The sequence below is a fragment of the Bos grunniens genome, chromosome 13, assembly GCF_055505025.1.
Source record: "Bos grunniens cultivar Pamir isolate PY7600 chromosome 13, Bosgru_T2T1.0, whole genome shotgun sequence".
Lineage (NCBI taxonomy): Eukaryota > Metazoa > Chordata > Mammalia > Artiodactyla > Bovidae > Bos > Bos grunniens.
Window position 1 is genome coordinate 3,654,010 of NC_141177.1, and position 14,877 is coordinate 3,668,886.

General features: G+C 48.1%; 1 protein-coding gene across 7 annotated transcripts in view; it reads left to right on the plus strand.

Annotated features, from left to right (window-relative positions):
* ZFP64 (ZFP64 zinc finger protein) overlaps nucleotides 1–6,448 on the plus strand; it is a 75,587-nt gene extending 69,139 nt beyond the window's left edge. For all 7 annotated transcript variants that reach the window (XM_086331310.1, XM_086331311.1, XM_086331312.1 and 4 more), the window contains 2 exons: nucleotides 2,292–2,543; nucleotides 5,178–6,448. In XM_086331310.1, the coding sequence (XP_086187436.1) occupies nucleotides 2,292–2,543; nucleotides 5,178–5,887 (962 nt within the window). In that variant the 3' untranslated portion in view covers nucleotides 5,888–6,448. The remainder of the gene's footprint in view (nucleotides 1–2,291; nucleotides 2,544–5,177) is intronic.
* The last annotated feature ends 8,429 nt before the right edge of the window (nucleotides 6,449–14,877 follow it).

Here is a 14,877-nt window from a genome sequence, read left to right on the forward strand (position 1 = left end):
TTTTTTTTTTTAGTATTTATTTGACTGCCAGGTCTTAGCTGTGGCACATGGACTCTTTGGTTTTCATTGCAGCATGAGGCGTCAAGTTTCCTGACCAGGGATCGAACCTGGGCCCCTGGCGCTGGGAGCACAGAGTCTTAGCCATGGGCCCACCAGAGAAGTCCCGTTTCTCCTGGTTTCTCGAGTTGCATGCGGTTCACTTGCTTTCAGCCTTTGGAACTGAAGTTCAGAGATTCTTCTGAAAAGTGATTAGGCTCTGGGTGTTGATAACGTGGAGCTCTCACTGTCCATCTCTTAAGAGTTTGTAATCTGATTGTGACTCTTAAGCAAAAGTTGTTTTAAAATATGTCCTACAGTTTTCCTTGAAAAACCTTTTGTGAAACCATGTTAGTTTCATAAGTTTGATTCACATCTACTTGGTGAGTTTTGTCTCTTCCATATGAAATCTGTAGTGGTTTTTACCATGATTTGCTTTGCCTAATACTGATATTTCTGCACTTTCCTGGAACACTGTGTATCATTCTCTACTTCTCTTTCATTTTTATTTGGGTACCTTGGACAGTAAAGAATCCGCCTGCAATGCAGGGGACCTGGGTTCAGTCCCTGGATCTGGCAGATCCCCTGGATGAGGGCATGGCCACCCACTCCAGTTGTTCTTGCCTGGAGAATTCCATGGACAGAGGAGGCTGGCAGGCCACAGCCCATGGGCCTGTGGGCCCATGGACATGACTGAACGACTAACACTTTCCCCTTTCAAGAGTATTAAGCTGACTTTTTAAAAAATGTAATTGACATTTTTAACAGGAAATTTAATCCATTTGTACTAAATGTTTAGTGTGACTATTACTTTATTTTCTGTTCTGTTGTGCCCCTTTTTTATGCTTGCTTCTCTTTTCTGGTTTGAAAGCAGTCCTTCCCATTTCGTTACTTATATCCCACGTCTTATCCGGTTCCTTTTTGTTGTTGTTCTGATGCACACGGTTCAGTGTGACGCCTTGTGTCATCTGTCAGCTAGCTTATTTTCTCTTCCCATTGAATGCGAGTTCAAGTGTGTCTGTCAGTCGCTTAGTCGTGTCTGACTCTTTGCAACCCCATGGACTGCAGTCCGCCAGGCTCCTCTGTCCATGAGATTCTCCAGGCAAGAATACTGGAGTGGGTTGCCACGCCCTCCTCCAGGGGACCTTCCTAACCCAGGAATCGAACCCAGGTCTCCAGCACTGCAGGCAGATTCTACCAGCTGAGCCACCAGGGAAGCGAGTTCAAGTACGGGGTTTTATTTCAGTAATTTCTGTGGAACTCTGCAGGTACTCTTCCCATCCTGCAACCATCCTGTGTTGTCTGAGGAATTGTATGCTCATCTGGGCCTTTTTTTTTTCCTGAAAGCTTTAGGATGTCATCATTCCTAGGCTTCAGACATTGTCCCACCCTGCCTCTAATTGAGCCATCTTAAGACCCATGTCTGAGGAATCCCCCAGCAGTCCAGTGGTCAGAACCCAGCACTGCCCCTGCCAGGGGCCCTAGTTCAATCCCTTATCAAGAAACAACGATCCCCCAAGCCTCACACAACCCAAAGCAGCCTTCTAAAGACCCATATCTGGTTTTGGTGTTGAAAGAATTATTTTCTCGGAGTCCGGGTTCTTGGGTTGGGCATGCCTTCCGGTCCTGGCTTTCCCTGAGCAGTGGGTTTCTGGGTAGGTTTTTGTTTGGATGTGATCTGTTTGGAGTCGTCGTGGGAGAAGGAAGAATGCAGTTTGGTGGTGACGTTCTGGGCATGGGGTTCTCTGCTCTCCAGGAACCTCCACGTGCTTGGAACCTCGGCGATGCTTCTCCAGCCTAAGCAGCCTCCCTCCCTAACAGCCCGGGAGGGTAGGTGCCTCTGCTGCTTGTGGTTTAGCACAAGTAAGGGAAGTCACCCTGACTGTCCTCCGGGTGGCTCCTCAGCTAGGGAGCCGGAAAGCCGTTCCAGATACCCGCCACCTGCCCCCTCCGATCTTGACTGCTTCTAAGAAAGCTCTCATTTTCCCAAACAAGGTTTGGCCTCTGACTTCCTTTCAGCCTGATTTTCTCTCTGCTCCTCGGGAGTCTGCAGAAGTTCTGAGCCACGAATGGAACAGCACACCTTCTTGTTCCACGGTGCTTGTCTAGACCTCCGTGTCTTCCTGTCTCCGGGCGTTTGGTCAGAAGGAAACGGCAGAGCCCGGGACTCGGCCTGCCTTCTGGGTTGGATCTCTCTGCCGGCGTCCTGGTGGACAAAACCCCTGAAGCTGTGACTCTTGCTTGTGTGTTTGCAGGAGACAAGCCGCACAAGTGCGAGTTCTGTGACAAGTGCTTCAGCCGGAAGGACAACCTGACCATGCACATGCGCTGCCACACCAGCGTGAAGCCCCACAAGTGCCACCTGTGCGACTACGCGGCCGTGGACAGCAGCAGCCTCAAGAAGCACCTGCGCATCCACTCGGACGAGCGGCCCTACAAGTGCCAGCTCTGCCCCTACGCCAGCCGCAACTCCAGCCAGCTCACCGTGCACCTGCGCTCCCACACGGGTAAGTCCCAGGCCTCTGCGTCTCTGACCCCTCAGCTTTAGTTAAAGCACAGGCAACGGAAATGACTCCAGGCTGTGAGTAAAGGAAACTGGAGCTTCTCTGTTGATATGAAGGGTGTGGTTTCTCCCACTGGGAAGACAGCTTCTAGTGAAACACTGGAAGTCTGACAGCTGAGTTTTCTAATTTGCCTGCGCAGAATACAGCTGGGGGCGATTATCCAATTCAGCACACAAGAAGCAAAGGGTGCATCTCAATAAAAGCCTGATGAATAAACTAGGTGTTTGTCATTCAACGTCAACTCTGATTGTGTGGCTTAATTCAGAAACACGTAGCCACGTGTGAAACAGCTGGCTAGTGGGAAGCTGGTGTGTAGCACAGGGTGCTCAGCTGGTGCTCTGTGTTGGCCTGGAGGAGTGGGAAGAGCAGGGTGGGATGGAGGCTGAAGAGGGGGAGCTATGTGTTCATACAGCTGATGCACTCTGTTGTACATGACATTGTGAAGCAATTATACTCCAATAAAAGAGAAACATGTAGCAAAATTACCTGAAAGTAATCACAAACATCTAGAAATTAGGCTTTGCAGAAAAGCTTTTCCCTCCCTGTGTGAGACCGTGTTAAAATAAGGAGATAGAACCAACCTACCCATCACAGTGCAGAAAAAGGGAGATTGAGAAGCCCATAAGGAGAGTCAGAAAATTAGAATTTCCAGTGAATTCATGGCAAATGGCAAGCAGACCGGCATATACTGACATCCAAAATTAAGTCAAGAAACCTGTGTCCCAGCAGACAAGTGGGAGGCAGCCAAAGAGCTGGGAGCTAATCTTTGCAGCCAGCGTCTGACTGCCTTGGGTGTTCTGAACATGGAACTGATATAGGCTGCAGAGGTCAGAGGAGCAGCTGAAGCCTCTTGGCATGATGGCCCAAACTGTCGAGTAACAGGTAAAACCCACCTAATGTCTCGTTCTTAAACCGATCTCCTCTTCCTAACTGTGAAGTGTCATCCACAGGAAATAAGAGGTATGAAATGCCAAGTCTAACAAATAAAAATCCTGGAGACAGCAGAGTACTTGCATAACTTACCAGAATTTTTTAGTTGTCATTGGTATCTACCCACTGGCAGGAACGTTGCATCCAGGAGTTCTATTAGAAACGGTCGTCAGAGCAAAGCAGTGTGAATTGAAACTGGGGTTGCTGGCTGTAAGGTCCAGCTTTTCAGAGAGCAGAAAGAAAGCTGGAGAACTGACAATCAGAAGATAGAAGTCTGGTTTCTGACAAGGTCAGGAAGAAAAGAGAAGTGAGGAAATTAAGTGAAATAAAGCCGTTTCTCAAGCAAGGAGAGGTAGTGTGGCAAAGAGAAAGGCATCCTTAAACCTCTCAGGCTGGTGGACTAAACATTGAAGCTAATACTCATTTTAGAGAGAGATGCTGCTGCTGCTAAGTTGCTTTAGTCATGTCCGACTCTGTGCGACCCCATAGATGGAAGCCCACCAGGCTCCCCCGTCCTTGGGATTCTCCAGGCAAAAACACTGGAGTGGGTTGCCATTTCTTTCTCCAATGCATGAAAGTGAAAAGTGAAAGGGAAGTTGCTCAGTCATGTCCGACTCTTAGCGACCCCATGGACTGCAGCCTACCAGGCTCCTCCATCCATGGGGTTTTCCAGGCAAGAGTACTGGAGTGGGGTGCCATTGCCTTCTTCGAGAGAGTGATGCTAGATGAGTCAAAATCACAACCAACAGAATGCAGGAGAAGTTTGGGGAAAGGATGGTTGTGTAGGATATGTAACAGTCTCATCTTTGCCTATAATCAACTGACAGGGATGTTTAAAGAGCCTCCAAAGAACTAAACTCCTTAGCTATCCCTCCAGGGAGTACAGAGGAGGCTATGGCATTTCATAATTTGTCTTCTGCTCCTGCTGCCATATTCATGGGTTAATTTCATAAATAAAATTCAGTCTGTCAGTGTGAAACTGCAAAACTTTAATACAAGCCACTTAACTGATGTAATAATACAACTTAAAGACGAAGTGAAAAGTAAAAGTGTTAGTTGCTCAGTCATGTCCGACTCTTTGCAACCCCATGGGCTGTAGTCCTGCCAGGCTCGTCTGTCCATGGAATTTTCTAGGCAAGAATACTGAAGTGGGTTGCCATTCCCTTCTCCAGGGGGTCTTTCGAACCCAGGTCTCCCACGTTGCAGGCAGATTCTTTACTGTGTGAGCCACAGGGGAAGTCCAAACACCAAAGTGAGCATGTTTATAAATCTCGATTATAAACAGTTTTGTATCACATAACCATACATCTTCCTTCTGTGTCCACATCTAGAATGTCAATTGAGTTTAGATCTGAACCTGAAGTGTCATGAAGAGGGTGGATGTGGATGCCATGATGCTGTTTGGCCATGGTCAAATAATGTGACCTGTCTGAGTCTCAGTTACTCCATCTGTTAAAGTGGGAGTGGTACTCAGACATGGGATTGCTGTGAGTTAATACAGTGTTCGCAAGTGGTGGTGGTAGGAGGCGACAAGGAACTGGAGTTTTAAAGACCCAGCTACCTGCCACCAGGCATTCTGAACGCATGTTTGGGGGGAGTTCGGTGTTGCCTGCCTGCTCTAATGGAAACGCACCTTCCCGTTGCCAGGGGACACCCCCTTCCAGTGCTGGCTCTGTAGCGCCAAGTTCAAAATCAGCTCGGACTTGAAAAGGCACATGATCGTGCACTCGGGGGAGAAGCCTTTCAAGTGCGAGTTCTGTGATGTCCGCTGCACCATGAAGGCGAACCTGAAGTCGCACATCCGCATCAAGCACACTTTCAAGTGCCTGCACTGCGCCTTCCAGGGCCGGGACCGGGCCGACCTGCTGGAGCACAGCCGGCTGCACCAGGCCGAGCACCCCGAGAAGTGCCCCGAGTGCAGCTACTCGTGTTCCAGCGCGGCCGCTCTGCGCGTGCACAGCCGCGTGCACTGCCCCGACCGGCCCTTCAAGTGCGACTTCTGCAGCTTCGACACCAAGCGGCCCAGCAGCCTGGCCAAGCACATTGACAAGGCGCACCGGGACGAGGCCCGAACGGAGAACCGGGCCCCGCCGGGCCGGGAGGGGCCGCGGGAGGGCGGCGGGCCGCCTGTGGCCAAGATCGTGACGCACAGGGCCTTCCGCTGCGAGACGTGCGGGGCGGCCTTCGTCAGGGACGACTCTCTGCGGTGCCACCGGAAGCAGCACAGCGACCACGGTGAGAACCAGAGCTCGGGCCTGGTCACCTTCCCGCCCGAGAGCAGCGCCCCCGGGCAGCTGGGCGCGCTGGTCTCCGTCGGGCAGCTCGAGGCGCCCCTGGAATCCAGCCAGTGCCTCTAGCCCCCGCAGAGAGGGTGGTCAGCCGGCCGGATCTCCGGACGCCACGCCGCTGCCCAGCCCTCAAGCCAGGCTGGACTCCCCCGCTCCGGGGACGCCTGCTTGCACCCTGAGGCCTGCAGAGGCCATGGCTGCAGTCACCGTGGCGTGAGGGCAGGCGCCAAGGCAGCCCTGTGGAGACGCCTCCCCCAACCTCACCCCTGGTATCTGTCTTCCCTCCAAGCATCGTCTAAGCAGGTTTACTCGGTTCCAAGATCGGGGGTCCACGGAGCACTGCTCTATCCAATAGGGATAGTTCCTTCACGATGGATTCCAGTTCTGAAACTGATCGCCCCTGATGGGATTACGAAACAAACGAATTACACCGCGTGGAAAATCTAACACTACACTGATCCGTAGAGCAGGTTAAGGGGATGTCGGGGTATGTGGAGGGTCTGGGGTGGCCGGAAAAGTTCTACTTCTTAACCTGGGTGGTGGTTCCTAAGAGTAATCCGCCTTATATGTTTTGTGTGTGGTTCCTTTTATCTGTTGTCTTATAATAAAAAGGCAAGCTCGTCTGTAGAATGGTGTCGGAGGGACGCTCCATTTTTGTGGTCTATCACAGTGTGGGCTTCTCCAGGGCCCTCCACCCGGTGGTAATTTCACTGTAAAGGCACCTAGGATTCCTGAGCGTCTTCGTGCCGCAGTGAAGCAAAATGCAGTTTGATCTGTAGGTGGCGCCAGAGATCAAGCTAACACTAGCTCAGCCAGTAACTGTGTTGTGAAATTCAAGATTTGTCTATCTGTTGATAAAAAGGGAGCAGGGGCCCAGTGGGTCCTGGGCTTCGTTGTGGGACATGGCGATGCGTGGAAAAGCCTGGGACTAGTGTCTTTCATCATCGTAAGCACTTGATGTTTGCTGAACCAACAAATAAGGGAAATCCCAAGCCTCTTGTAAATGGACATTTAACTTGATGGAAACTTAAGAGGTCTTGGAATGCCAGCAGATATATAATTTATGCAAAGTGTCTTTCTTCTTTTCTTCAGATACAGTCTTTGTTTAATACAGATTCTTGTGTGCTCTCATCAGGCTCAATATCTGGGCCTTTGAAACACTGAGCAGATCCATTGTTTTTGATAAACTAGAAACAGGGATGCGAACACAAAACTTTAATAGATTGTAAAGGTGACTATTTCACTTATGAAAGAGACACAGAGCTTATTTTAGAAGGTTACTTTGAACACATCTGATTCCATTTGGCTCAAGGCAAGTGATAATGAGTAAGAAGAAAAGACAGAAACGATGGCAGAGAGAATTAATCCTTTTTTGTTTTAGAGCTATCTTCGGTCGTTCAGAAGTGTTTCATTCCTGGTTGCTGGTGCATTGTACAGATTCTATTGTCACCTTTTGCTGTTTGTCATGAGTCTTATCTGTGTTTCTCTTCTGGTAACAGAAGGGCTGTTGACCTTTCAAGTGGGAACCCATAGATTGAAATCGTATAAATGTTCCTTGTACTTCTGGTGTCGAAGCTCTTCAGAGAAACAGGGACAATATCAGCCTCTTTAGAAGGCTTTTTTTTTTCCACAGCTGTATGGGCATTCAAGGGTCTTGGATCCACACTGGTATCACCTAGCAAATTTGGACCCCCAGTAGAGTGGAGATTAGCAAAAAGCTTGGAACCAGATAGTATTTGAGGCTTTATGAAGCCATAAGGGCTCTTCCATGACTAAACTCTCTTCACAAAATTAGCCAGACTGTGTTCCAACAAAACTTTATGAAATGAGGATGAGACTTAAAATATACAGCTATCACCAAATGCAACTGGAAACAGCCACAGTAGTTAAGAGGCCCTGAATTGGTTTCTGCACCCAGCTCTGTTTTACAAGGTGCACATGGACCTCAAAGGGGGCGTTGATTAATGAACGTTTGCAGTTTGACATCACGTGGACCAGGGGCTGGTGAACCTTTTCAGTAAAGGGCCAGACAGGACATATCCTGGACTTGGCTAGCCTCGGTCTCTATTCAACTGTGTTCACCTCCGTAGCACAATCACTCAACTCTGCCGTTGTCATCGAAGCAGCTGAAGATAACAGGTAAGTGAATGGATATAGCCGTGTGCCAATAAAACCTTATTTACAAAAAGCAGGCCATGATTTGGAGGGCCGTCTTTGCTGATTCCTGACCTGGGCTGTTGAGTGCAAGCAATAAGGTAATATGTCAAAATGCAGGACAAACACACAGAATGCCAAATTTCCTGGGGTCCCTTTATGCCAGTACAGTTTCATGCAAGACATAGGTTCAGTTTGGTCACTCGGTCGTGTCTGACTCTTTGCGACTCCATGGACTGCAGCACGCCAGGCTTTCCTGTCCATCACCAACCCCCTGAATCTGGTCAAACTCACGTCCATCAAGTCGGTGACGCCATCCAACCATCCCATCCTCTGTTGTACCCTTCTCTTGCCTGCAATCTTTCCCAGCATCAGGATCTTTTCAAATGAGTCCGTTCTTCGTATCAGGTGGCCGAAGTATTGGAGCTTCAGCATCAGTCCTTCCAATGAATATTCAGGACTGATTTCCTTTAGGATGGACTGGTTGGATCTCCTTGCAGAGATAGGTTAAATTCCAGGTTGTGTACATGTGTGCTAAGTTGCTTTTGTCATGTCCGACTCTTTCTAACCCTATGGACTGTAGCCCACCAGGCTTCTCTGTCCATGGGATTCTCCAGGCCAGAACACTGGAGTGGGTGGCCTTTTCCTTCTCCAGGGGATCTTCCCAACCCAGGGATCGAACCCAGGTCTCCTGCATTGCAGGCAGATTCTTTACCATCTGAGCCACCAGGGAAGCCCAAGAATACTGGTGTGGGTAGCCTATCCCTTCTCCAGTGGATCTTTCGAACCCAGGTGTCCCCCATGGCAGGCAGATTCTTTACCAGCTGAGCTACCAGGGAAGTTAGGGACTGCGAACTGCTAAGTCCTTTGGATGTCTATTCAGTGCAGCTATAAAATGTCCAGTGAAGAATTAAAAAATCAAGGAGAAACCCTCTTGCTTTCCTCTGCTTAAGACTTCCTGCTGCCTTCTAAACACTGTGGAGCATGAGTTCGTTTGTCCCTGTGTTTAATTTTTTAAAAAGAATGAGCCTCAATTCCTGCTGCTGTGTTGGTGTGAGTCCTTACTCTGAGCCAGGCACTGTGATAAGAACTTGACCTGCCTTGACTCATCTCCTTCTGTCAGTTGCTATCCAGAGCTGGAGCTGGGTTGAGACGAGGAAGGCACTGGCCTAGGGCACTCAAAACTCAGCAATCACATGTTTTAAAGCAATCTATTTTTTAAATTGGCAAACTATGGCATACAGGTCAGCTGCTTTGTTGGGTTTTTTTTGTTTGTTTGTTTTATTAGAAGTTAGCCTGGGGATTAAGGCAGGACTTGGTCCTGTCTTTTTTTATGTTTTATTAGAAGCTAGCCTGGGGATTAAGGCAGGACGTGGTCCTGTCTTTAAGACTGTGATGTTTTTGTTCATTGTGGATTTTCTGTGTTTGGTATTTAGAAAAATTCATTAAAATACTTTCCTTGATCAGTGAGATTTTGGGCACCCCTTTCCATTTGCACTGAAGGGGTGTGCCCCAACCGCCTCACCCTCGTCCCTGCCTCTTGTCCAGATACAGAAACTGAAGCATGAGGGTGATGGAACTTCTAGAACAGTCCCAGGCAGAGTAGCTCCTGAGTCCACATTTTTAACCAAAGAACTGGGCTGGCTCTCCAATTTTAAACTGTATATTTTGTTAGAGTAATAAGCTGAGCTGAGTAGGGTGATGACAGACTCGTCCAAAAGGAGCCTTCTTTTGTCAAAAGGCGTCGGGGTTGAGGCGGAAAGGGGTCAGAACAGCCCTGCTTCTGGCATTACTGTGTGGCCGACACCCAGCTAGAGTTTGTACCTCGGATTTTCAGTTTGCTTGTCTGTTCACGGAGTGCTCAGTCGCTTCAGTCATGTCCAACTGTTTGCAACCTCATTGACTGTAGCCCACCAGGCTCCTCTGTCCACAGGATTCCCCAGGCAAGAATACTGGAGTGGGTAGCCATTCCCTTCTCCAGGGGATCTTCCCAACCCAGGGATCGAACCCCAGTCTTCTGTGTTGCAGAGTCTTTACCCGCTAAGCCACCTAGGAAGCCTTTCGCTTATCTGTAAAATGGGCCATTTCAGGCATTTGGCTTAATGATAATGTCAACAGGTTTAAAACAGCAAAGCAAAAATTAGCTCACCTGTGTCTTTCTCATTTATTTTGTCGGAGCTGGAGCACGGGGATAACCAAGAATTAGTACTGTGACCTTATGACTTTGGGCATCATGGTTTCTGTCTTACTTCCCACCCCACCCCATATCTGCAACACGTGGTCCCAAATGGTGGCAACTGAAGCTCCAGCCAGGGTAGGAGGAGGCCTCCCCTTAGCACCGCAGGAAGGTTGCACATAAGCTTCTGTTTCCATCCCCTGCTACCTGGCTGGTCATATGCCATGGCTGTTGCAAAGTGTGCTGGGAAATCATGGTGCTAGAATAGCTCTGCCGAGTTAAAACCTGGAAGGAGATGCTGGGTCACGCGTGTCCTCTGCCCCTGAGCAGTCATGCAGCATTCTTGTGAAAGCTGGAGATGACTTTGCTATAAGACACCTGACATCGGCCTTGAACACCCAAGATATTCTACATAGGAATGTGTCTGTTTTATCAGGACTTCACTGGGGCTTCCTCTGCTGCTCTTTGTGATACTGGCTCATGGAGTCCTTCCAAGGTTTTCTGTCACTCTGGTCTGGTGGGTCTCGACTGCTCCGGGCTGAAGTATGTGGGAAGCTCTTAGGTAATTGGAATCTGCCTCTGCAGGGGAGGTTGTGCAAGTGGTCCTGATGTGCATCCAGTGGGAACAGCTGCCCCAGTGAAGAAGCAGGGCTGTCCTCACGGATGTTTGCCACCTATACGGTCCCAGAGGGTCCCACACTCGGGTACCCGCTCTGCTGATGCTGTTTTGTAATTCTTAGTTTTTGAACCAGGGGTCCTGAGTTTGCATTTTGCATCAAGCCCAAATTACATAGTCAGTCCTGTGAGGAAAGGAAGGATGCCTCGGAAGGGAGCCAGTTACTGGTGCAGAAAAGGTCTCAACCTTTGTGACCAAGACTCCTGTCTGGAGTCGGCCAGCCAGGGCTCCGGATAGGAGGGAAAAAGCACCATGAATCATAGAAAAAAAGAAAGAAGGTGAAGTCGCTCAGTCGTGTCTGACTCTCTGGGACCCCATGGACTGCAGCCTACCAGGCTCCTCCGTCCACGGGATTCTCCAGGCAAGAGTACTGGAGTGGGTTGCCATTTCCTTCTCCAGGGGATCTTCCCAACCCAGGGATTGAACCCAGGTCTCCCACACCGCAGGCAGAACTTTAACCTCTGATGGTCTAGAATTTCCCTGCACGATTCCATTCAGATGTTACAATGAATGCCATTTGCATTTGTTACGAACAAAGCTGACTTTCGGAAAAGTTAAAGCTGCTCAGTGCAGCTGGTACAGGAAGGTCAGGCCCACGCGTGCAGACCCCCGTGCTTGTGTGTTGTTTGCAGCTCAGGCGGCCGTCTTCCACCGGCAGAAGTGGGGGGATTGGGGAGGGAGCCATTTGAGTTCTAAGTGTCGAGGCCGGAAAAGGACACGATCTTTTGCAAGAATGGTGAGGTCTGTAGTTGGCTTGGAAAATATTTTGAATATGGGTATTATTGGATGATTGGAAAATGTCCCTGGGCCATGTGTCCACATGCTGCAGGTAAGTATTGCAGGAATGACTGATGTTACATTCCCCCAGCTCAGGCAGGTTACAGAACGGTTGAGCAAATTTTGCTTCGATACTGATCTTGAACTCCCAGCAGTGTGTCAGGCCCCCAGAGCCCACGCTCAGCCACTCTCAGAGGCCACTTGGATAGGATCTCGTTCATGTCTCACACCTTGAGACGCTTCTGTTTGAATAGAGAAGAAAATGAAGGTAAAGAATCCAAGTCCAGCACGCGGTCAGAATTAGGACCTGTGTTTGTGTCCTCTGAGTGGAACTCCTCCTCTTACCTAACACCACCTGCTCGAGAGACCTAATGCCAGTTTTCTTCATTGCTTTTGGAGTCATGAGCCCCTTTGTCATTCCAGCCAAGCCTATGAATCCTCTCTTTGAACGACGTTTAAGAAAATAAAGCAAAATATATAAGCTTGCAGAGGAAAACGATTGAAATCATTATCAAAATATTTCTTGGTTTAAGTGCATTTAATTAGCATTATATTAAAGGTTGTAGCAGCAGACCTTTAGCATAACTGTCATTTATAGTCAGCCTTGGGCTTTCTGTGTCCACAGTTCCTCCATGGATTCAACCAACCGCAAGGTGTAGTCCTGTAAAAATTTATTATTGAAAAAAAAAAACCCTGTGTGGACCACTTATGTGGTCCAGTGCATTTCAAACCTATGTTGTTCAAGGGTCAATCAACCACAATCTTATTTTGAAGTAGAGATGCTCATAAATGTTATTTCGAGATAGTTACAGCAACCGGGATGTTGCATGAAACTTGGAAGATTGGAAGTGTGTGAGCGCACTTGTGTCCCACCTTTTGGCGACCCCACAGACTGTCGCCCGCCATGCTCCTCTGTCCATGGGATTTCCCAAGCAGGAATAGTGGAGTGGGTTGCCATTTCCCCCTCCAGGGGACCTTCCTGGCCCAGGATGGAACCCACATCTCCTACATTGCAGGCACATTCTTTACCACTGAGACACCAGAGATATATGAACATTACTGGTCTCTCTCGTTGACCCAGTCACTGGTCCTGGCAATGCTTCTGTGTTCTGGTACCTACATCCCAAACTGACAGGTGCTCGATTTCAGTTAGAGGTGAGTGAAATAAGATTCATTGTCTTTCCCATGCAAATCCCTGGACCTTATAAATTCTACCCACGGTTCCTTTGTTAAGACCTCTGATGCTAATGGAATTCTGGGGTCTGATTTTCTTGGTAAAATTGGAACTTGCCATTATTTCCATCATTACTAGGTCTAGTAGCATCAGCGCTTAAACACTTACGCCTGCCTCACCCCACCCCAAAGAAAACCGTGCATTAGAAGGGATTCGCCAAACAGGGCTCTCTGTAGTAGAGCCTGTGTGCAGCTTTTTTCCGACAGGCTCTTCTTAAGATGGCTCAATCCTTACCTGTTGGTTCGAGGGACGTTGACTTAAAGAAAACAGACGCTGTACGTTCATCAGGCAATTCTGAAATTCTCAAGGCATGACAGACACCCCAGCACTCTCATGCTGCACCACCTGTTTCTGCAGGGTCACAGCAGACTGGCTTCAGCCTAACACGGAAGGCGTCTTACCCAAGGCTGAGAGCATAACACATGAGTAACAACAGCAGACGATTCTAGTATCCAGCCCAGGGTCGTCTGTACTTACTCATCTCAGGCATCCTAGGAGAGAAAGGGTTGTCTCAGCTGTATTGGTGGTCGCTTATCCATCTGCAGCAGTCTACCTTCACTTTTTTTTTTTTGTAGTTTTGATAAATGGTCCCTTTGGATTTAAAAGAAATTCATGGCCTGAGTGTGATTCTTTCCAAACGCATGGCCGTCTCTGGGTTTGGAGAGGAGCTGGTTATCTCTGCCTCTCTGTCAGTTGTGCGTTTGTCCCTTGTTGCATGACGACGCTTCTAACAGCAAGACCTGAGGGAATCAGTGGTGCAAATGGCATTTGGAAATGTTTTGTCTTTAAAAGAAAATCTTTATTCCAGATACTCATTTTTCTCCTGACTCCAGCCTAGTCTCCAGCCCAGAGGCCAGCGGACTTTTTCTGTAAAGCTGGTAGGAAATATTTTAGGTTTTGCAGGCCGTACAGTCTCTTGCAACTGCTCAGCTCTGGCCTGACAACACAACAGCAGCCAGGGATGGTGCTTAGAGAAATGTGTGTAGCTGTGCCCCTGGGATGCTTTATAGACACCGAAATTTGGATTGCATGTAATTGCACATCACACAATATTTTTAAATTTCTCAACCATTTAAAAATCTAAAGACTACTCTTAACTCGTGGGTTGTACAAAAGCAGCTCATGGGTTACTATGAGAAACACTGGGCAGAGTACACAGGGATCTCTCCCTGTAACCTTTACAACTATACATGGATCTTCAATGATCTCAGTACAAATTTTAATTCAAAAGACAAACTAACAGGCAGTTGGCTGGGTTTAGCACCCCCCAGGCTGTGGTTTACCACCCCTGCCAGTGAGAACAGCTTATGAAAATATGATGCATAATTTGAAGCTGCTCTCCTATTTCTGAGATTGTTTTTGACATGAATGGAATGCTTGAATAGGATTTTTTTCTGACATGGGTTGTCCCCAAATATTGGTTTTATATTACAGTTCAAATACAAAAGCCTTAGCTGTTAGAATTAAAGATTCTAGTGTGGTTTGAGTACGTTGATAAGAAGTAAATTTACATTTGTGAAATGTTCACTTAGTTAAAAAGCTCACCGTATCCTCTCTTGAAATACGAAAGTCATTTCTAAGAAGTCCTGCAGTCCTAAAATGTTTTCTTTTAAAATTATCTATACATTTTTTAAAATCAAGCAATACCACAGGATGTACAGTGAAAAGTCTCTTTCCCATCACAGCCCCTCATTTTCCCTTTCAATAGGCAGTCACCATTAGCTGTGTCTATAAATTCTTTGGTTTAAAAATTTGTCTTCAGGAGTTTCCTGGCGGTCTGATCGTTAGGACTTCACGCTTTCACTGCTGGGGGCCCGGGTTCAATACCTGGTTGTGGAACTAAGATCCTTAAAGCTGCAGGAAGTGGCAAAAAATAAATGATGCATCATGGCTGTCTTGTGGCTGCCAAAAATCATGATTATAGTAGCTACCAGGGCCAGATGTGCTCTGAACCTTGCAAAGGTCTTGACTGCCTGCAGCAACTCTCCGTTGTAGGTGATGCTGGCCCCATGTTGCACATAGAACTCTTGGAGGCAGACTGA